This window comes from Ranitomeya imitator, chromosome 5, assembly GCF_032444005.1.
Source record: "Ranitomeya imitator isolate aRanImi1 chromosome 5, aRanImi1.pri, whole genome shotgun sequence".
Lineage (NCBI taxonomy): Eukaryota > Metazoa > Chordata > Amphibia > Anura > Dendrobatidae > Ranitomeya > Ranitomeya imitator.
In genome coordinates, this window is record NC_091286.1 from 525047571 (window position 1) to 525070209 (window position 22639).

The following is a 22639-nucleotide window of genomic DNA, read 5'->3' on the forward strand; positions in this document are numbered from 1 at the left end:
TTTTAAAATCATTTTTTCAAGCTGGTGTCATGCATTTTTCCAAGGTCCAGAGTTCTGTCATGTACTGCTCCCATCCTGAGCCCCCATTCTGTCATGTGCTGCTCCCATTCTGCACCCCCATTCTATCATGTGCTGCTCCCATCCTGCGCCCCCATGCTGTCATGTGCTGCTCCCATCCTGCACCCCATGCTGTCATGTGCTGCTCCCATCCTGAGCCCCCCTTCTGTCATGTGCTGCTCCCATCCTGAGCCCCCATTCTGGCATGTGCTGCTCCCATCCTGGGCCCCCATACTGCCATGTGCTGCCCCCATCCTGCGCCCGCATCCTGTCATGTGCTGCTCCCATCCTGCGCCCCCATGCTATCATGTGCTGCTCCCATCCTGCTCCCCCATGCTGTCATGTGCTGCTCCCATTCTGCACCCCCATGCTGTCATGTGCTACTCCCATTCTGCACCCCCATGCTGTCATGTGCTGTCCCCATCCTGAGCCCCAATTCTGTCATGTGCTGCTCCCATCCTCTGCCCCATTCTGTCATGTGCTGTCCCCATCCTGATCCCCCATTCTGTCATGTGCTGCTCCCATCCTGAGCCCCCATTCTGGCATGTGCTGCTCCCATCCTGGGCCCCCATCCTGTCATGTGCTGCTCCCATCCTGCGCCCCCATGCTATCATGTGCTGCTCCCATCCTGCTCCCCCATGCTGTCATGTGCTGCTCCCATTCTGCACCCCCATGCTGTCATGTGCTACTCCCATTCTGCACCCCCATGCTGTCATGTGCTGTCCCCATCCTGAGCCCCCATTTTGTCATGTGCTGCTCCCATCCTCTGCCCCGTTCTGTCATGTGCTGTCCCCATCCTGAGCCCCCATTCTGTCATGTGCTGCTCCCATCCTGCGCCCCCGTTCTGTCATGTGCTGCTCCCATCCTGCACCCCGGTTCTGACATGTGCTGCTCCCATCCTGCACCCCCGTTCTGTCATGTGCTGCTCCCATTCTGCGCCCTCGTTCTGTTATGAGCTGCTCCCATCCTGCGCCCCCATGCTGTCATGTGCTGCTCCCATCCTGAGCCCCCATTCTGTCATGTGCTGCTCCCATCCTGTGCCCCCATGCTGTCATGTGCTGCTCCTATCCTGCCCCCCAATCCTGTCATGTGCTCCCATTCTGCCCCCCATTCTGTCATGTGCTGCTCCCATCCATGTACCCCTTACGCTGCTCCATAAAGGTTGATGGCCCCCATAAGATACTCCATAGTATATGCTCTGTATGCTGCTCCATAAAGGTTGATGGCCCCATAAGATGCTCCATAGTATTATATGCCCCTTATGCTGCTCCATAAGGGTTGATGGCCCCCATAAGATGCTCCATAGTATTATATGCCCCGTATGCTGCTCCATAAAAGTTGATGGCCCCCATAAGATGCTCCATAGTATAATATGCCTCATATGCTGCTCCATAAAGGTTGATGGCCCCTATAAGATGCTCCATAGTATTACATGCCCCGTATGCTGCTGCGATAAAAAAAAAAACATACTCACCTATCCTCTCTGGGCACCGAGTGCCGGGGGCCTGAGCAGGCTGGGACACCGGCGCGCTATAGGGGCTAGTGGCCGGGGTCGCCGCTGGTTCAGGCCCCCGACACTTGCTATAGTCACCTGTCTCCGATCCACCGCTGCACGCCATAAAGGTTGATGGCCCCCATAAGATGCTCCCTAGTATATGCCCGGTATGCTGCTCCATAAAGGTTGATGGCCCCCATAAGATGCTCCATAGTATATGCCCGTATGCTGCTCCATAAAGGTTGATGGCACCGATAAGATGCTCCATAGTATTATATGCCCCGTATGCTGCTCCATAAAAGTTGATGGCCCCCATAAGATGCTCCATAGTATAATATGCCCCGTATGCTGCTCCATAAAGCACAACTTTTTTCATTTTTAACTTTTAAAGTAATAGCATAACACTAAGGTTCCAGAGATTGGACTCCCCACGATCCTGAAAATAAATTAACTGCAGTGTTTAGTAGCGATACCTCTTCATTTTCAAAACTTGGGGGTCCCATAGATCGGACGTGCACCAGTCACAAGTAATGGCATATCCTAGTAATATGCCATCATTTCTAAGTTTGAAGAAAATCTTTAGTGATATTTGCAAGACAAAAGGTTTTAATCTGTTTAGAAACATTTCCTTTTATGGAAGAAATGTCAGCGATACAGTGTACTTTGAACAGATGTAGTGCAGTAAAGTACATAGGACAAGCCCTATAATTAGACTTGACTTTCCTCACATCTGTGTTATGTAAATGCTTGAGAAGCTGAAATAAAATATATATTAAAAAAATTATAAATATGAAATAGAGAAAAAGATTGTTTAAAGCACATCAGATATGTTTGGCTGACACAAGTGCAAAACTAATCCTTAATGCTTGCTGGTATTATGTTCACTTCTGCAGGTTTTTGTGGCACCTAACTGGCAGAATAACATAGCGTTTTTTTCTATTCTATCTAAGGAAATCTAATTAACCGGCAATATATTTATACATTTTACAAAATGTACAAAGGCTTACTTTTCCACATTACACCCACACACTTTATTTTATTGGGATTTTATGTGATTACCAAAATAAAGTAGTAAGTATTTGTGACGTGTAAAGGAAATGATACATCGTTTTCTATTTATTTTAAAAATATAAATTTTAAAATTGCGACATGCATTTGTATTCAGCCCACTGCAGTCTCATTGCTGTGATCTGGCGGTGTCTGTCTTTTTAGAGTTGCAAAAAAATGCCATCGGCCACAGTTTTATGCACTTCTGAAAATAAGGACAACACTGAACAGAGGTCAGACGTAGTCCAGAGTAGCTCTGCTGCCTCATTATAGTGAATGGATCCCTCAGGGTTTCATCTGAATCACATCACTCAGAGATTAGATGAAAACCACAAGTAAGTGCTCAGCGTAGAGCACCGGATAAATGTGATCCCAAATGTTATGTAAAATGTTTCCAATTAAAGGGAACCTGTCACCCCGTTTTTTCAGTAGGAGATAAAAATACCGTTAAATAGGGCCTGAGCTGTGCTTTACAATAGGGTATTTTTTGTCCCCTGATTCCCTACCTATGCTGCCGAAATACCTTACAAAAGTGGCCTTTTTCGCCTGTCAATCAGGCTGGTCAGGTCAGATGGGCGTGGTCACAGCGCTGTTTCTCCCCCACATCTTGCTTATGTTCCCGTTGGTGGCGTAGTGCTTCTCGCATGTGCAAGTGCCGAATGCACTGCGCAGCTGTAGAAAAAGAGCGCGCTCGCCGCTATTCAGCGGTTTCTCGGTGGGCGCGGCCATCTTCCTGAGGCCGCACGTGCGCAGATGGAGTCTCCTGCTTCCCGGGGCTTCAGGAAAATGGCCGCGGGATGCCGCGCGTGCGCAGATGGACATCGCGGCGGCCATTTTCCTGAAGCCGAGTTCGAATCTCCCCACTCAGGTCCGTCATCTGTTAACGGAAATATAGGGGGCTTCCACGTTACAGGTAGTAAAAAGCCTCTGAAAAAGCGAAATGGCTCCTCCCCCGCCAAAAGAAATTTAGCAAATTCTGCTCTCTCAAATCAAAATGCCCCTGCCCTTTTGAGCTCAGTGTGTCTCAACCACATATAGCGCCCACATATTTGGCATTTCTGTACTGATGAGAGCCCACCTAATTTAAGGATGCATGTCTCCAGAAGTATGAGGTGAGCATAATGTACTGGTGGTTGCAATGTACTGGTCACTACAATGACAGTTTGCAATTTTCAGTCAGCAACATCCACTACTGCTTGTTTCTGGAAAACACCAATGGAGACAAAATTGTCACAATTCCCAAAGGAGTATAATTTCTAAAATGGTGTCACTTGAGGGGGGATTCTACTATTCTAGCAATTAGGGGCTCTTTATATGGAGTCCGCAAACTATTCTAGGAAAATCTGTGCTCCAGGAGGCAAATAGTGTGCCATCCCTCACTAGTCTCTCCGTATGGCTAAGCAGTACTCAATAGCTATACACGGGGTATTTCTACATTCAGCAGAAATTGTGGGACACATTTTGGTGCCATTTTTACCATTTTCCCAGTATGAAAATGTAAAATTTGGCGCTAACCCACAATTTTGGTGGTAAAAATGTAAATTATTATTTTTTCACTACTCAATGGTATAACAGTCTGTGACACACCTGTTGGGTAAAGATGATCACTGCACCCCTAGATGAATTCATTGAGAGGTTTAGTATGTAAAATGGGGTCTCTTTTGGGGTAGTTCTGCTGTTCTGGCACCTCAGGAGCTCTGCCAATGTGAGATAGCACCCTCAAACCAGTGCGGCAAACTCTGCACTGTAATATGGCGTTACTTCCCTTCTGAGCTTTTTACTGTGCCCCAAAAGCAGTTTTCCCCCACATATGGGGTATCGGCATACTCAGGAGAAATTGCTCAACAAATTGTATGGTCCAATTTCTCCAATTACCCTTCTGAAAATGCAAATTCTGGCGCTAAAAAACATTTTCGTGGGAAAGATGTGATTTTTTTTATTTTTACGGCTCATTGTTATAAACGTCTGTGAAGCACCTGAGGTTTCAAAGTGTTCAATAAACATCTAGAGAAGTTCACTGAGGGGTCTAGTTTCCAAAATGGTGTCACTTGTGGTGGGTTTCCACTGTTTAGGCGCATCAGGGGCTCTCCAATTGCGACATGGCATCTGCTAATTATTCTAGCAAATTTTACATTCAAAAAGTCAAATGGCGCTCCTTCCCTTCCGAGCCCTGTCGTGTCCTGAAACTGTGGTTTTCCCCCCACATATGGGGTATCGGCATGCTCAGGAGAAATTGCCCAATAAGTTGCATGGTGCAATTTCCCCAGTTACCCTCATAAAAATGGAAAGTTTCACACTTAAAATTATTTTTGTGGTTGAGATGCGATTATTTTTATTTTCACAGCTCAACATTATAAAGTTCTGTGAAGCACCTGGAGTTTCAAGGTGCTCAATACACATCAAGATACAGTGGGGGAAATGAATATTTTATCCCTTGCTGATTTTGGAAGTTTGCCCACTGACAAAGACATGAACAGTCTATAATTTTAATGAAGAAACCATATGAAAAAATGCATATTAAGAACAGATTTTTATTGAACCAAGTATAAAAAAAATATATACTGAAAACCATAGAAAGACATACAAATTAAAAAGTCTGGTAGCCAACAAAATGCTCAAAATGTGAGCCAAGCAAATATATGCGGCACCCCTCCTGGACAAACAGCATTACAAGTGAATAGTAGTCCACATATCAATGTGTTCGTACGACTGACACACATCCGAATAGTAAGTTGGAGAGCAATACTTAGGGTAACCTATCAGCCATAGTGGCACATCTAAATACTCCTACCCGGTAGTGCCCATAATCATAAGGACAGTATCTGCCAGTATTCTCACATGGAGATGTCAGTTCTTGCTGATGTCCAGGAGATGGTGCCACAGCCATATGTGGACTACTATTCACTTGTAATGCTGTTTGTCCAGGAGGGGTGCCCCATATATTTGCTTGGCTCACATTTTGAGCATTTTGTTGGCTACCAGACTTTTTAATTTGTATGTCTTTCTATGGTTTTCAGTATATATTTTTTTTATACTTGTTTCAATAAAAATCTGTTCTTAATACGCATTTTTTCATATGGTTTCTTCTGTATATATAGTGTAGAACATGTGCAAACTATGTAAATTATGTGGACGCAATACTATATATATCTAGCGTCTGTTGGATTTAGGGGTATGTGTAAGGCTCTTTGATTCTATAATTTTAATGGTAGGGTAATGCTAACATTGAGAGATAGAATATCAAAAATAAAATCAAGAAAATCACATTGCATAAGTTATATAAATTTATTTGCATTTTACAGTGAGAAATAAGTATTTGATCCTCTACTAACCATTAAGCGTTCTGGCTCCTACAGAGCAGTTTGATGCTCCTAATCAACTCGTTACCTGCATTAAAGACAGCTGTCTTACATTGTCACTAGTGATGAGCGAATATACTCGTTGCTCAGATTTTCCCGAGCACGCTCGGGTGGTCTCCGAGTATTTGTAAGTGCTCGGAGATTTAGTTTTCATCGCTGCAGCTGAATGATTTACAGCTACTAGCAAGCCTGAGTACATGTGGGGGTTGCCTGGTTGCTAGGGAATCCCCATATGTGATCAAACTGTCTAATAGCTGCAAATCATTTAGCTGCGGCAATGAAAACTAAATCTCTGAGCAGTCACAAATACTCGGAGACCACCCGAGTGTGCTCGGGAAAACCCAAGCAACGAGTATATTCGCTCATCACTAATAGTCACCTTTATAAAAGACTTCTGTCCACAGACTCGATTAATCATTCAGACTCTAACCTCTACAACATGGACCTGACCAAAGAGCTTTATAAGGATGTCAGGGACAAGATCACATACCTGCACAAAGCTGGAATGGGCTACAAAAAAATAAGTAAGATGCTGGGTGAGAAGGAGACAACCGTTGGCGCAATAGTAAAAAAATGGAAGAAATACAAAATGACTGTCAATCGACATCGATCTGGGACACCATGCAAAATCTCACCTCATGGGGTATCCTTGATCATGAGGAAGGTGAGAGATCAGCCCAAAACTACATGGGGGGAACTTGTTAATGATCTCAAGGCAGTTGGACCACAGTCACCAAGAAAACCATTGGCAACACAATGCACGGAGTGACCTAGCCAGTTTCCATAGAAAACTTTTGGAGGGAGTTGAAGCTCCGAGTTGCCAAGCGACAGTAACATAGTAACATAGTAACATAGTAACATAGTTAGTAAGGCCGAAAAAAGACATTTGTCCATCCAGTTCAGCCTATATTCCATCATAATAAATACCCAGATCTACGTCCTTCTACAGAACCTAATAATTGTATGATACATTATTGTTCTGCTCCAGGAAGACATCCATGACTCTCTTGAACCCCTCGACTGAGTTCGCCATCACCACCTCCTCAGGCAAGCAATTCCAGATTCTCACTGCCCTAACAGTAAAGAATCCTCTTCTATGTTGGTGGAAAAACCTTCTCTCCTCCAGACGCAAAGAATGCCCCCTTGTGCCCGTCACCTTCCTTGGTATAAACAGATCCTCAGCGAGATATTTGTATTGTCCCCTTATATACTTATACATGGTTATTAGATCGCCCCTCAGTCGTCTTTTTTCTAGACTAAATAATCCTAATTTCGCTAATCTATCTGGGTATTGTAGTTCTCCCATCCCCTTTATTAATTTTGTTGCCCTCCTTTGTACTCTCTCTAGTTCCATTATATCCTTCTCTCTCTAGTCTCAAAATCTTAATAATTTAGAGATGATCTGCAAAGAGGAGTGGACCAAAATTCCTCATGACATGTGCGCAAACCTTACCCTCAACTACAAAGTACGTCTGACTGCTGTGCTTGACAACAAGGGTTTTGCCACCAAGTATTAAGTCTTGTTTGCCAGAGGGATCAAATATTTATTTTTCACTGCAAAATGCAAATACATTTATATAATTTATACAATGTGATTTTCTGGATTTTTTATTTTTTTTAGATTTTATCTCTCAATGTTAAAATTAACCTACCCTTAAAATTGTACTGTTCATGTCTTTGTCAGTGGGCAAACGTACAAAATCAGCAAGGACTCAATTGCCGTATTTTGCTGATTATAAGATGCACCAGATTATAAGACGCACCCCAAATTTTGAGTTAAAAGATAGGAAAAAATATTTTTTAATAAAATGGTGGTGCTTCTTATAATCCATGCATCTTATTGTTTACTGGGGTGGTGGCTGCAGTGAAGCGAGGTCCCAGGCTCGTTTCTGGAGGAGGCAGGAGTGGAGCGTTGCTGCAGGCCGCAGACTGGGATGAGGGGCTGTCCAGATATGCGAGGCGCCGCTTCGAATGTTTGGTGCTGTGGGTGTTCGATGCTGCAGGGAGCTCTGCCGACATCTTTTGAAACCCCAGAGACCCCGCAGTTACATGGTTTCCTATTTCGTGTGGACACCGGCATATGGCTGCTGGGGGGCGGCGCATGCGCAGATGGAGATCTCGCCACCAAGATCTTGGGAGATGAGATCTCAGCGCTGCACCGAACACCCGCAGCGGTGCACTGAACATCTGAACACTCCCTCATCCCAGCCTGCGGACTGCAGAAACGCTCCACTCTTGCCTCCTCCAGCAGCGACCCTGGGACCCTGCTCCACCATGCCGGTAAGGTATATCCGCATTATAAGAGTCACCCCTATTTTCCCCCAAAATTTTGGGGAAAAAAAGTGTGTCTCATAATCTGAAAAATACGGTACTTATTTCCCCCACTGTAAGTTCCCTGAGGAGTCTAGTTTCCAAAATAGTGTTACTTGTGGGGGAATTTTACTGTTTAGGCACATCAGGGGCTCTCCAAACGCAAAATGGCATTCACTAATTCCCTTCCGAGCCCTGCCGTGGGCACAAACAGTGGGTTTCCCCCACATATGGGGTATCAGCATACTCTGGAGAAATTGCACAACACAACAAATTGTATGGTGCAGTTTCTCCAGTTAAGCTTATGAAAATAAAAAAAATGATTCTAAAGAAAAACTTTTATGTTTATTTTTTCCTTCCAGATTTCATAAATTCCTATGAAGCACATAAAGGGTTAATAAACTTCTTGAATGTGGTTTTGAGTACCTTGAGGGGTGCAGTTTTTAGAATAGTGTAACTTTTGGGTATTTTCTATCATATAGGCCCCCCAAAGTCACTTAAAATGTGAGGTAGTCCCTAAAAAAATGTTTTTTAAAATTTTCTTGTAAAACTCGCAGCAGAGCAGGAGCCGAGTGTCATGCGTCTGTGCTCCGATTCTCTGCGATTGTCGAGCATGCTGCGATTGTCTCGGACCGAGGAAAACGGCCGACAAAAAGTCGGCTGATGGGAGCAGCCCCATATGTTAACATTGGTCCGAGTGCAATGCGATTTTTTATCGCATTGCACTCGGCCGTTTTAAACGCCAGTGTGATACCGGCCTTACGCTATGTTCCCACAATGAGCTTCTGGTGAATTTTTGACGCTGCGTATTCTTGCGCACACAAAAATGCACAAAAAAGCTCAATAAATAACACAAAATAACCTAATGTAAATAAAAAGTACAGAAATTCTGCAACATCAACAAAAACTCAACAAAAGCTCATCATGGGAACGTAGGAATCTAACCAAAAAGACATTGCTTTGGTCTACATTCCAACAATGAGTTATTTTAATGTTTTTGATGCTGCTTTTTTTTTAACCCCTTTACCCCCAAGGGTGGTTTGCACGTTAATGACGAGGCCAATTTTTACAATTCTGACCACTGTCCCTTTACGAGGTTATAACTCTGGAACACTTCAACGGATCCCAGTGATTCTGACATTGTTTTCTTGTGACATATTGTACTTCATGATAGTGGTAAAATTTCGTTGATATTACCTGTGTTTATTTGTGAAAAAAAACGGAAATTTGGCGAAAATTTTGAAAATTTTGCAATTTTCCAACTTTGAATTTTTATGCAATTAAATCACAGAGATATGTCATACAAAATACTTAATAAGTAACATTTCTCACATATCTACTTTACATCAGCACAATTTTGGAACCAAATTTTTTTTTTGTTATGGAGTTATAAGGGTTAAAAGTTGACCAGCAATTTCTCATTTTTACAACACCATTTTTTTTTAGGGACCACATCTCATTTGAAGTCATTTTGAGGGGTCTATATGATAGAAAATACCCAAGTGTGACACCATTCTAAAAACTGCACCCCTCAAGGTGCTCAAAACCATATTCCAGAAGTTTACTAACCCTTCTGGTGCTTCACAGGAATTTTTTGAATGTTTAAATAAAAATGAACATTTAACTTTATTTCACAAAAAATTTACTTCAGCTCCAATTTGTTTTATTTTACCAAGGGTAACAGGAGAAAACCCCAAAAGTTGTTTTACAATTTGTCCTGAGTACACCGATACCCCATATGTGGGGGTAAACCACTGTTTGGGCGCATGACAGAGCTCGGAAGCGAAGGAGCGCCATTTGACTTTTCAATGCAAAATTGACTGGAATCGAGATGGGACACCATGTTGCATTTGGAGAGCCCCTGATGTGACTAAACATTGAAACCCCCCACAAGTGACACCATTTTGGAAAGTAGACCCCCTAAGGAACTTATCTAGAGGTGTGGTAAGCACTTTGACCCACCAAGTGCTTTACAGAAGGATATAATGCAGAACCGTAAAAATAAAAAATCATATTTTTTCACAAAAATTATATTTTCACCCCCAATTTTTTATTTTTTAAAGAGTAAGAGAAGAAATTGGACCCCAAAAGTTGTTGTACAATTTGTCCTGAGTACGCTGATACCCCATATGTGGGGGTAAACCACTGTTTGGGCGCATGGGAGAGCTCGGAAGGGAAGGAGCGCCGTTTGACTTTTCAATGCAAAATTGACAGGAATTGAGATGGGACGCCATGTTGCATTTGGAGAGCCACTGATGTGCCTAAACATTGAAACCCCCCACAAGTGACACCATTTTGGAAAGTAGACCCCCTAAGGAACTTATCTAGATGTGTGGTGAGCGCTTTGACCCACCAAGGGCTTCACAGAAGTTGATAATGCAGAGCCGTAAAAATAAAACAACAATTTTTTCCCACAAATTATTTTTTAGCCCCCAGTTTTGTATTTTGCCGAGGGTAACAAGAGAAATTGGACCCCAAAAGTTGTGGTCTAATTGGTCCTGAGTGCGCTGATACCCCATATTTGGGGGGGAACCACCGTTTGGACCCATGGGAGGGCTCAGAAAGGAAGGAGCGCTATTTGGAATGCAGACTTAGATGGAATGGTCTGTAGGCATCACTGTTATGAACAGGTAATTCAGAACCACAATGGACATTGAAATTCAGAGCACACAAAGTGACCTGACAATTACCAAAAACAAAGGACGAGCTCTGAGACGTGGGAACTCTGCTGACCGCAATCCCTAATCCTAACACACCACCCTAGAGGTAGCCGTGGATTGTGCCTAACGCTCCCTATGCAACTCGGCACAGCCTGAGAAACTAACTAGCCCTGAAGATAGAAAAATAAGCCTACCTTGCCTCAGAGAAATTCCCCAAAGGAAAAGGCAGCCCCCCACATATAATGACTGTGAGTAAGATGAAAATACAAACACAGAGATGAAATAGATTTAGCAAAGTGAGGCCCGACTTACTGAATAGACCGAGGATAGGAAAGATAGCTTTGCGGTCAACACAAAAACCTACAAACAACCACGCAGAGGGGCAAAAAGACCCTCCGCACCGACTAACGGTACGGAGGTGCTCCCTCTGCGTCTCAGAGCTTCCAGCAAGCAAGAAAAACCAATAAAGCAAGCTGGACAGAAAAAATAGCAAGCAGAAATAACACAAGCAAAACTTAGCTTATGCAGGATAGACAGGCCACAGGAACGATCCAGGAGGAAGCAAGACCAATACTAGAACATTGACTGGAGGCCAGGATCAAAGCACCAGGTGGAGTTAAATAGAGCAGCACCTAACGACTTAACCTCATCACCTGAGGAAGGAAACTCAGAAGCCGCAGTACCACTCTCATCCACCAAAGGAAGCTCATAGACAGAACCAGCCGAAGTACCACTCTCGACCACAGGAGGGAGCTTGGCCACAGAATTCACAACAGTACCCCCCCCTTGAGGAGGGGTCACCGAACCCTCACCAGAGTCCTCAGGCCGACCAGGATGAGCCACATGAAAGGCACGAACCAGATCGGCAGCATGGACATCAGAGGCAAAGACCCAGGAATTATCTTCCTGACCATAACCTTTCCACTTAACCAGATACTGGAGTTTCCGTCTCGAAACACGAGAATCCAAAATCTTCTCCACTATATACTCCAATTCCCCAAAACCGGAGCAGGAGGATCAATAGATGGAACCACAGGTGCCACGTATCTCCGCAACAATGACCTATGGAACACGTTATGGATGGAAAAAGAAGCTGGAAGAGTCAAACGAAAAGACACAGGATTAAGAACCTCAGAAATCCTATATGGACCAATGAAAAGAGGCTTAAATTTAGGAGAGGAAACCTTCATAGGAATATAACGAGATGACAACCAAACCAAATCCCCAACACGAAGTCGGGGACCCACACAGCGCCTGCGGTTAGCGAAACGTTGAGCCTTCTCCTGGGATAAAGTCAGATTGTCCACTACATGAGTCCAAATCTGCTGCAACCTATCCACCACAGTATCCACACCAGGACAGTCCGAAGACTCAACCTGCCCTGAAGAGAAACGAGGGTGGAACCCAGAATTGCAGAAAAACGGCGAAACCAAAGTAGCCGAGCTGGCCCGATTATTAAGGGCGAACTCAGCCAAAGGCAAGAAGGACACCCAATCATCCTGATCAGCAGAAACAAAACATCTCAGATATGTTTCCAAGGTCTGATTGGTTCGTTCAGTCTGGCCATTTGTCTGAGGATGGAAAGCCGAGGAAAAAGACAAATCAATGCCCATCCTAGCACAAAAGGCTCGCCAAAACCTCGAAACAAACTGGGAACCTCTGTCAGAAACGATGTTCTCTGGAATGCCATGTAAACGAACCACATGCTGGAAAAACAACCGCACCAAATCAGAGGAGGAAGGCAATTTAGACAAGGGCACCAAATGGACCATCTTAGAGAAGCGATCACAAACCACCCAAATGACCGACATTCTTTGAGAGACGGGGAGATCCGAAATAAAATCCATAGAGATATGTGTCCAAGGCCTCTTCGGGACCGGCAAGGGCAAAAGCAACCCACTGGCACGAGAACAGCAGGGCTTAGCCCGAGCACAAATCCCACAGGACTGCACAAAAGAATGCACATCCCGCGACAGAGACGGCCACCAAAAGGATCTAGCCACCAAATCTCTAGTACCAAAGATTCCAGGATGACCAGCCAACACCGAACAATGAACCTCAGAGATAACTTTATTCGTCCACCTATCAGGGACAAACAGTTTCTCCGCTGGGCAACGGTCAGGTCTATTAGCCTGAAATTTTTGCAGCACCCGCCGCAAATCAGGGGAGATGGCAGACAAAATTACCCCCTCTTTGAGAATACCCGCCGGCTCAGACAAACCCGGAGAATCGGGCACAAAACTCCTAGACAGGGCATCCGCCTTCACATTTTTAGAGCCCGGAAGGTACGAAACCACAAAGTCAAAACGGGAGAAAAACAGCGACCAACGAGCCTGTCTAGGATTCAACCGTTTGGCAGACTCGAGATAAGTCAAGTTTTTGTGATCAGTCAAGACCACCACGCGATGCTTAGCTCCTTCAAGCCAATGACGCCACTCCTCGAATGCCCACTTCATGGCAAGCAACTCTCGATTGCCAACATCACAATTTCGCTCAGCAGGCGAAAATTTCCTGGAAAAGAAGGCGCATGGTTTCATCACCGAGCAATCAGAACTTCTCTGCGACAAAACAGCCCCTGCTCCAATTTCGGAAGCATCAACCTCGACCTGGAACGGAAGCGAAACATCTGGTTGGCACAACACAGGGGCAGAAGAAAAACGACGCTTCAACTCCTGAAAAGCTTCCACAGCAGCAGAAGACCAATTGACCACATCAGCACCCTTCTTGGTTAAATCAGTCAACGGTTTAGCAATGCTAGAAAAATTAGCGATGAAGCGACGATAAAAATTAGCAAAGCCCAGGAACTTCTGCAGACTCTTCAGAGATGTTGGCTGAGTCAAATCATAAATGGCCTGAACTTTAACAGGGTCCATCTCAATAGTAGAAGGAGAAAAAATGAACCCCAAAAATGAAATCTTCTGAACACCAAAGAGATACTTTGACCCCTTCACAAACAAAGAATTAGCACGCAGGACCTGGAACACCATTCTGACCTGCTTCACATGAGACTCCCAATCATCCGAGAAGACCAAAATATCATCCAAGTATACAATCAGGAATTTATCCAGGTACTCTCGGAAGATGTCATGCATAAAGGACTGAAACACTGATGGAGCATTAGAAAGTCCGAATGGCATAACCAGGTACTCAAAATGGCCTTCGGGCGTATTAAATGCTGTTTTCCATTCATCGCCCCGTTTAATACGCACAAGATTATACGCACCACGAAGATCTATCTTGGTAAACCAACTAGCCCCCTTAATCCGAGCAAACAAATCAGACAGCAGCGGCAAGGGGTACTGAAATTTGACCGTAATTTTATTTAGAAGGCGGTAATCAATACAAGGTCTCAGCGAACCATCCTTCTTGGCTACAAAAAAGAACCCTGCTACCAATGGCGATGATGACGGGCGAATATGACCCTTCTCCAAAGACTCCTTCACGTAACTCCGCATAGCGGCGTGCTCAAGTACAGACAAATTAAACAGTCGACCCTTAGGAAACTTACTACCAGGAATCAAATCGATAGCACAATCACAATCCCTATGCGGAGGTAGGGCATTGGACTTGGGCTCATCGAATACATCCCGGTAATCAGACAAGAACTCTGGGACCTCAGAAGGGGTGGATGATGAGATAGACAGAGATGGAACATCACCATGTACCCCCTGAGAACCCCAGCTGGACACAGACATTGATTTCCAATCTAATACTGGGTTATGGACCTGTAGCCATGGCAACCCCAACACGACCACATCATGCAGACTATGCAACAACAGAAAGCGAACACCCTCCTGGTGCGCAGGAGCCACGCACATGGTCAGCTGGGTCCAATACTGAGGCTTATTCTTGGCCAAAGGTGTAGCATCAATTCCCCTCAATGGAATAGGACACTGCAAGGGCTCCAAGACAAACCCACAGCGCCTAGCAAACTCCAAGTCCATCAAATTCAGGGCAGCGCCTGAATCCACAAATGCCATGACAGAATAGGAAGACAAAGAGCAGATCAAAGTAATGGACAAAAGAAATTTCGACTGTACCGTACCAATGGTGGCAGACCCAGCGAACCGCTTAGTGCGCTTAGGACAATCGGAGATAGCATGAGTGGAATCACCACAGTAGAAACGCAGCCCATTCTGACGTCTGTGTTCTCGCCTTTCAGCTCTGGTCAAAGTCCTATCGCACTGCATAGGCTCAGGTTCATGCTCAGATAATACCGCCAAATGGTGCACAGATTTACGCTCGCGCAAGCGTCGACCGATCTGAATGGCCAAAGACATAGACTCATTCAGACCAGCAGGCATAGGAAATCCCACCATAACATCCTTAAGGGCTTCAGAGAGACCCTTTCTGAAAATAGCTGACAGCGCACATTCATTCCATTGAGTGAGCACAGACCACTTTCTAAACTTCTGACAATATATCTCTACCTCATCCTGACCCTGACACAGAGCCAGCAAATTTTTCTCTGCCTGATCCACTGAATTAGGTTCGTCGTACAGCAATCCGAGCGCCAGAAAAAACGCATCAATATTACATAATGCAGGATCTCCTGGCGCAAGGGAAAATGGCCAGTCTTGAGGGTCGCCACGTAATAAAGAAATAATGATCTTAACTTGTTGTACTGGGTCACCAGAGGAGCGGGGTTTCAAAGCCAGAAATAGTTTACAATTATTTTTAAAATTCAAAAACTTTGCTCTATCTCCAGAAAATAACTCAGGAATAGAAATCTTAGGTTCTAACATAGGATTCTGAACCACTAAATCTTGAATATTCTGTACATTTATAGCGAGATTATCCATCAAAGAGAACAGACCTTGAATGTCCATGTCCACACCTGTGTTCTGAACCACCCTGATGTAAAGGGGAAAAGAAAGACAGAACACAATGCAAAGAAAAAAAAATGGTCTCAGAACTTCTCTTTTCCCTCTATTGAGAAGCATTAGTACTTTGGGCCTCCAGTACTGTTATGAACAGGTAATTCAGAACCACAATGGACATTGAAGTTCAGAGCACACAAAGTGACCTGACAATTACCAAAAACAAAGGACGAGCTCTGAGACGTGGGAACTCTGCTGACCGCAATCCCTAATCCTAACACACCACACTAGAGGTAGCCGTGGATTGTGCCTAACGCTCCCTATGCAACTCGGCACAGCCTGAGAAACTAACTAGCCCTGAAGATAGAAAAATAAGCCTACCTTGCCTCAGAGAAATTCCCCAAAGGAAAAGGCAGCCCCCCACATATAATGACTGTGAGTAAGATGAAAATACAAACACAGAGATGAAATAGATTTAGCAAAGTGAGGCCCGACTTACTGAATAGACCGAGGATAGGAAAGATAGCTTTGCGGTCAACACAAAAACCTACAAACAACCACGCAGAGGGGCAAAAAGACCCTCCGCACCGACTAACGGTACGGAGGTGCTCCCTCTGCGTCTCAGAGCTTCCAGCAAGCAAGAAAAACCAATAAAGCAAGCTGGACAGAAAAAATAGCAAGCAAAAATAACACAAGCAAAACTTAGCTTATGCAGGATAGACAGGCCACAGGAACGATCCAGGAGGAAGCAAGACCAATACTAGAACATTGACTGGAGGCCAGGATCAAAGCACCAGGTGGAGTTAAATAGAGCAGCACCTAATGACTTAACCTCATCACCTGAGGAAGGAAACTCAGAAGCCGCAGTACCACTCTCATCCACCAAAGGAAGCTCATAGACAGAACCAGCCGAAGAACCACTCTCGACCACAGGAGGGAGCTTGGCCACAGAATTCACAACACATCACATTGCGTTTGCAGAGCCCCTAATGTACCTAAACAGTAGAAACCCCCCACAAGTGTCACCATTTTGAAAATTAGACCCCCTAAGGAACTCATCTAGATGTGGTTGGAACACGGTGGTTGGAACCAAAGATCTCAAATTTGGCCTCATCAGACCAAAGCACAGATTTCCACTGGTCTAATGTCCATTCCTTGTGTTCTTTAGCCCACACAAGTCTCTTCTGCTATTTTACCATGAAGGCCTGCTGCACAAAGTCTCCTCTTAACAGTTGTTGTAGAGATGTGTCTGCTGCTAGAACTCTGTGGTATTGACCTGGTCTCTAATCTGAGCTGTTGTTAACCTGCGATTTCTGAGGCTGGTGACTCGGATAAACTTATCCTCAGAAGCAGAGGTGACTCTTGGTCTTCCTTTCCTGGGGCGATCCTCATGTGAGCCAGTTTTTTTTGTAGCACTTGATGGTTTTTGCCACTGCACTTGGGGACACTTTCAAAGTTTGCCCAATTTTTCGGACTGACTGACCTTCATTTCTTAAAGTAATGATGGCCTCTCGTTTTTCTTTACTTAGCTGCTTTTTTCTTGCCATGATACAAATTCTAACAGTCTATTCAGTAGGACTATCAGCTGTGTATCCACCAGACTTCTGCACAACACAACTGATGGTCCCAACCCCATTTATAAGGCAAGAAATCCCACTTATTAAACCTGACAGGGCACACCTGTGAAGTGAAAACCATTCCCGGTGGCTGCCTCTTGGGGCTCATCGGGAGGGTGCCGGGAGTGTGCGGGGCAGTCATCGGGGCGGGGGGTGGCTACTTTGAAGAACCTAGAATATTAGACATAATTTCCCCTGTCCCCAAAATCTGCTGCCTTCGGAGTAACCCTCGACACTGCCCTGTCCTTCAAGCTCTCGCCACCTCCTGTCGCCTCCAGCTCAAAAATATTTCCAGAATCCGTCCTTTTCTCAACCCACACTCTACCAAAATGCTTGTGCATGCCCTAATCATCTCCCGCCTCGACTACTGCAACATCGTCCTCTGTGGCCTACCTTCCAGCACTCTTGCACGCCTCCAGTCCATCCTTAACTCTGCTGTCCAACTAATTAATCTCTCTCCTCACTACACTCCCGCTTCACCTCTTTGCAAATCCCTTCACTGGCTCCCAATTTCCCAGCGTATCCAGTTTAAATTACTAACACTGACCTACAAAGCCATCCATAACCTTTCTCCTCCGAATATTTCCACACTAATCTCTGAATATCTTCCCTCACGTAATCTCCGGTCCTCCCAAGACCTCCTCCTCTCCTCCACGCTTATTCGCTCCTCACTCAATCGCCTCCAAGACTTCTCCCGAATATCCCCCATCCTCTTGAATTCAGTGCCCCAACACATCCGGTTATCCAATACTTTTGGATCCTTCAAAAGAAACCTGAAAACCCACCTCTTCAAGGAAGCTTACAGTCTGTAATGACCACACGGCCACCTCAACACCATCGGAGCTACTGCACCCCTCGACCTACTGTCTCTTTCCCCATAATCCTGTAGAATGTAAGCCCGCAAGGGCAGGGTCCTCTCCCCTCTGTACCAGTCTGTCATTGTTGGTTTGTTTACTGTAAGTGATAATTGTATTTTGATGTAACCCCTTCTCATGTACAGCACCATGGAATTAATGGTGCTATATAAATAAGTAAATAATAATAATAATAATAATGTGTTGTGAGAGCTTTGAACCCCCAAGTGTTTCACTACAGTTTATAATGCAGAGCCATGAAAAAAAAAAAAAAAAACTTTCCCCCCAAAATTATTTTTTAACCCCCAGTTTTGTATTTTCCCGAGGGTAAGAGGAGAAATTCGACCCCAAAAGTTGTTGTCCAATTTGTCCTGAGTACGCTGATACCCCATATGTGGGGGAGGGGGAACCACCATTTGGGTGCATTGGAGGGCTCGGAAGGGAAGGAACGCCATTTGGAATGCAGACTTAGATGGAATGGTCTGCAGGCGTCACATTGCGTTTGCAGATCCCCTAATGTACCTAAACAGTAGAAACCCCCCACAAGTTACCCCATATTGGAAACTAGACCCCCCAGGGAACTTATCTAGATGTGTTGTGAGAATTTTGAGCCCCCAAGTGTTTCACTACAGGTTATAACGCAGAGCCGTGAAAATAAAAAATCTCTTTTTTTTCCCACAAAAATTATTTTTTAGCCCCCAGTTTTGTATTTTCCCAAGGGTAACAGGAGAAATTGGACCCCAAAAGTTGTTGTCCTATTTGTCCTGAGTATGCTGATACCCCATATGTTGGGGTAAACCCCTGTTTGGGCACACGGGAGAGCTCGGAAGGGAATGAGCACTGTTTTACTTTTTCAACGCAGAATTGGCTGGAATTGAGATCGGACGCCATGTCGGGTTTGGAGAGCCCCTGATGTGCCTAAACAGTGGAAACCCCCCAAATTATAACTGAAACCCTAATCCAAACACACCCCTAACCCTAATCCCAACAGTAACCCTAACCACACCTCTAACCCTGACATACCCCTAACCCTAATCCCAACCCTATTCCCAACCGTAAATGTAATCTAAACCCTAACCGTAACTTTAGCCCCAACCCTAACTGTAGCCTTAACCCTAACCCTAGCCCTAACCCTAACCCTAACCCTAGCCCTAACCCTAGCCCTAACCCTAACCCTAGCCCTAACCCTAACCCTAGCCCTAGCCCTAACCATAACCCTAGCCCTAATGGGAAAATGGAAATAAATACAATTTTTTAATTTTTCCCTAACTAAGGGGGTGATGAAGGGGGGTTTGATTTACTTTTATAGCGGGTTTTTTAGCAGATTTTTATGATTGGCAGCCGTCACACACTGAAAGACGCTTTTTATTGGAAAAAATATTTTTTGTGTTACCACATTTTGAGAGCTATAATTTTTCCATATTTTGGTCCACAGAGTCATGTGAGGTCTTGTTTTTTGCGGGACGAGTTGTCATTTTAATTGGTAACATTTTCGGGCACGTGACATTTTTTGATCGCTTTTTATTCCGATTTTTGTGAGGCAGAATGACCAAAAACCAGCTATTCATGAATTTCTTTTGGGGGAGGCGTTTATACCGTTCCGCGTTTGGTAAAATTGATAAAGCAGTTTTATTCTTCGGGTCAGTACGATTACAGTGATACCTCATTTATATCATTTTATTATGTTTTGGTGCTTTTATATGATAAAAACTATTTTATAGAAAAAATAATTATTTTTGCATCGCTTTATTCTCAGGACTATAACTTTTTTATTTTTTTGCTGATGATGCTGTATGGTGGCTCGTTTTTGCAGGACAAGATGATGTTTTCAGTGGTACCATGGTTATTTATATCTGTCTTTTTGATCGCGTGTCATTCCACTTTTTGTTTGGCGGTATGATAATAAAGCGTTGTTTCTTGAAGCTCATCAAGAGAATGCCAAGAGTGTGCAAAGCAGTCATCAAAGCAAAAGGTGGCTACTTTGAAAAACCTATAATATAAGACATATTTTCAGTTGTTTCACACTTTTTTGTTAAGTATATAATTTCACATGTGTTAATTCATAGTTTTGATGCCTTCAGTGTGAATTTACAATTTTCATAGTCATGAAAATACAGAAAAATCTTTAAATGAGAAGGTGTGTCCAAACTTTTGGTCTGTACTATATATATATATATATATATATATATATGTATATATATATATATATACATATATATATATATATATATATATATACACACACCATATATATATATTATCATTTTTGTGTACTTTATTTTTTTCAGGCTTATTATCTTTTACATTCTGTTACCCAAATTGTGTCATATTCTTCCTGGGAATCTCCTGCAGTTGATTGAGTTCATGGCTACTGAGGCACAGATTATAAAACAAATCATATACAATTTGCTTGCAATCGTAGAATAAGCTCAGAATGGAAAATGTGTACTAAAGTAGATATTTTTAGCTTTTCAGGATTCTCAGTAACTTTTCTTTGAAAATAAAAGGCAATATTTTATCCCTTGATTTGGCCCTCATTCTATTTAAACCGTGTACCTTTTCTGCCTATCATTTTTTGTCAATTCTATTAAGTTCACAGTGCTGTTTTGTGTTTTTCAGAGGGTTTTATGTAATGTCTTTATCACTAATAGAACAGTGCCTGTTCTTCCTGCAGATGCAGACAACAGTGGTTCTATTAATGACTATGAACTACAAGATTTATTCAAAGAAGCCAACCTCCCCCTGCCTGGCTACCAAGTGCGGGAAATTCTAGACAAAATATTTGCAGCGGCTGACCGCAATAAAGATGGGAAGATAGATTTTGAGGAGTTTGTTTTGGTGAGTAATCTGGATGTAATAATTTAAAGCACAAGCACAATAAATGAATGATACATTACGTCAGACCAGGGCAAACTGCCCCCGGCCCGAGGACTTCATCTGGAATTGTGGCTGTTCTGTCTGCCCATGGACTGGAAAAGCCAAATTAAGCGCAACCCAGCAGTGCAGTGCTGCTGGCATCACAGTGTTCAGCTGACCTGTATAGACCCACCCGACCCTTAAGGTACCGTTACACTAAACGACTTACCAACGATCACGAACAGCGATACGACCTGGCCGTGATAGTTGGTAAGTCGTTGTGTGGTCGCTGGGGAGATGTCACACAGACAGCTCTCTCCAGCGATCAACGATCCGGGGAACGACTTTGGCATAGTTGAAACTGTCTTCAACGATGCCGAAGTCCCCGGGTAACCAGGGTAAACATCGGGTTACTAAGTGCAGGGCCGCGCTTAGTGACCCGATATTTATCCTGGTTACCATTGCAAAAGTAAAAAAAAACCACTACATACTCACATTCCGATGTCTGTCACGTCCCCCGCCATCAGCTTCCCGCACTGACTGTGTCCCTGCCGGCCGTAAAGCAGAGCACAGCAGTGACGTCACCGCTGTGCTCTGCTTTACGGCCGGCGCTGACAGTCAGTGCAGGGAAGCTGATGGCGGGGGACGTGACAGACATCGGAATGTGAGTATGTACTGTTTTTTTTTTTTTACTTTTACAATGGTAACCAGGGTAAATATCGGGTTACTAAGCGCGGCCCTGCGCTTAGTAACCCGATATTTACTCTGGTTACAAGTGAACACATCGCTGGATCGGCGTCGCAGACGCCGATCCAGCGATGACAGTGGGGGATCAGCGACCAAAAAAAGGTCCTGATCATTCCCCAGCGACCAACGATCTCCCAGCAGGGGCCTAATCGTTGGTCACTGTCACACATAACGAGATCGTTAGCGGGATCGTTGCTACGTCACAAAAAGCGTGACATTGCAACGATATCGTTAACGATCTCGTTATGTGTGAAGGTACCTTTAGACCCAGGTAACAATCATAGTCTTCCACTTTGGGAAAATGAATTTCCCACCCCTGCATTATGTCATGATTGTTACTGTTTCTAATAACATTTATGTTGAATTGTCTTTGGTTAACTAGTAACCTATATGAGTAAGTAAAACCATTACCCCCTATTGTTATGCGCCTTCTTGCCTATATGTGACACTTTTGTGACCCCCTTTGTCTTCTACAGGTCCTTCTCAAAAAATTAGCATATAGTGTTAAATTTCATTATTTACCATAATGTAATGATTACAATTAAACTTTCATATATTATAGATTCATTATCCACCAACTGAAATTTGTCAGGTCTTTTATTGTTTTAATACTGATGATTTTGGCATACAACTCCTGATAACCCAAAAAACCTGTCTCAATAAATTAGCATATCAAGAAAAGGTTCTCTAAACGACCTATTACCCTAATCTTCTGAATCAACTAATTAACTCTAAACACATGCAAAAGATACCTGAGGCTTTTATAAACTCCCTGCCTGGTTCATTACTCAAAACCCCCATCATGGGTAAGACTAGCG

At 43.9% G+C, this 22639-nt stretch overlaps 1 protein-coding gene across 1 annotated transcript in view; it reads left to right on the top strand.

The window, feature by feature from the left end:
* The window catches only part of PLS1 (plastin 1), a 243679-nt gene that overhangs the window by 53353 nt on the left and 167687 nt on the right, over positions 1-22639 (top strand). Inside the window, exon 3 of the mRNA XM_069727564.1 lies at positions 20893-21056. Within this exon, the coding sequence (XP_069583665.1) occupies positions 20893-21056 (164 nt within the window). The remainder of the gene's footprint in view (positions 1-20892; positions 21057-22639) is intronic.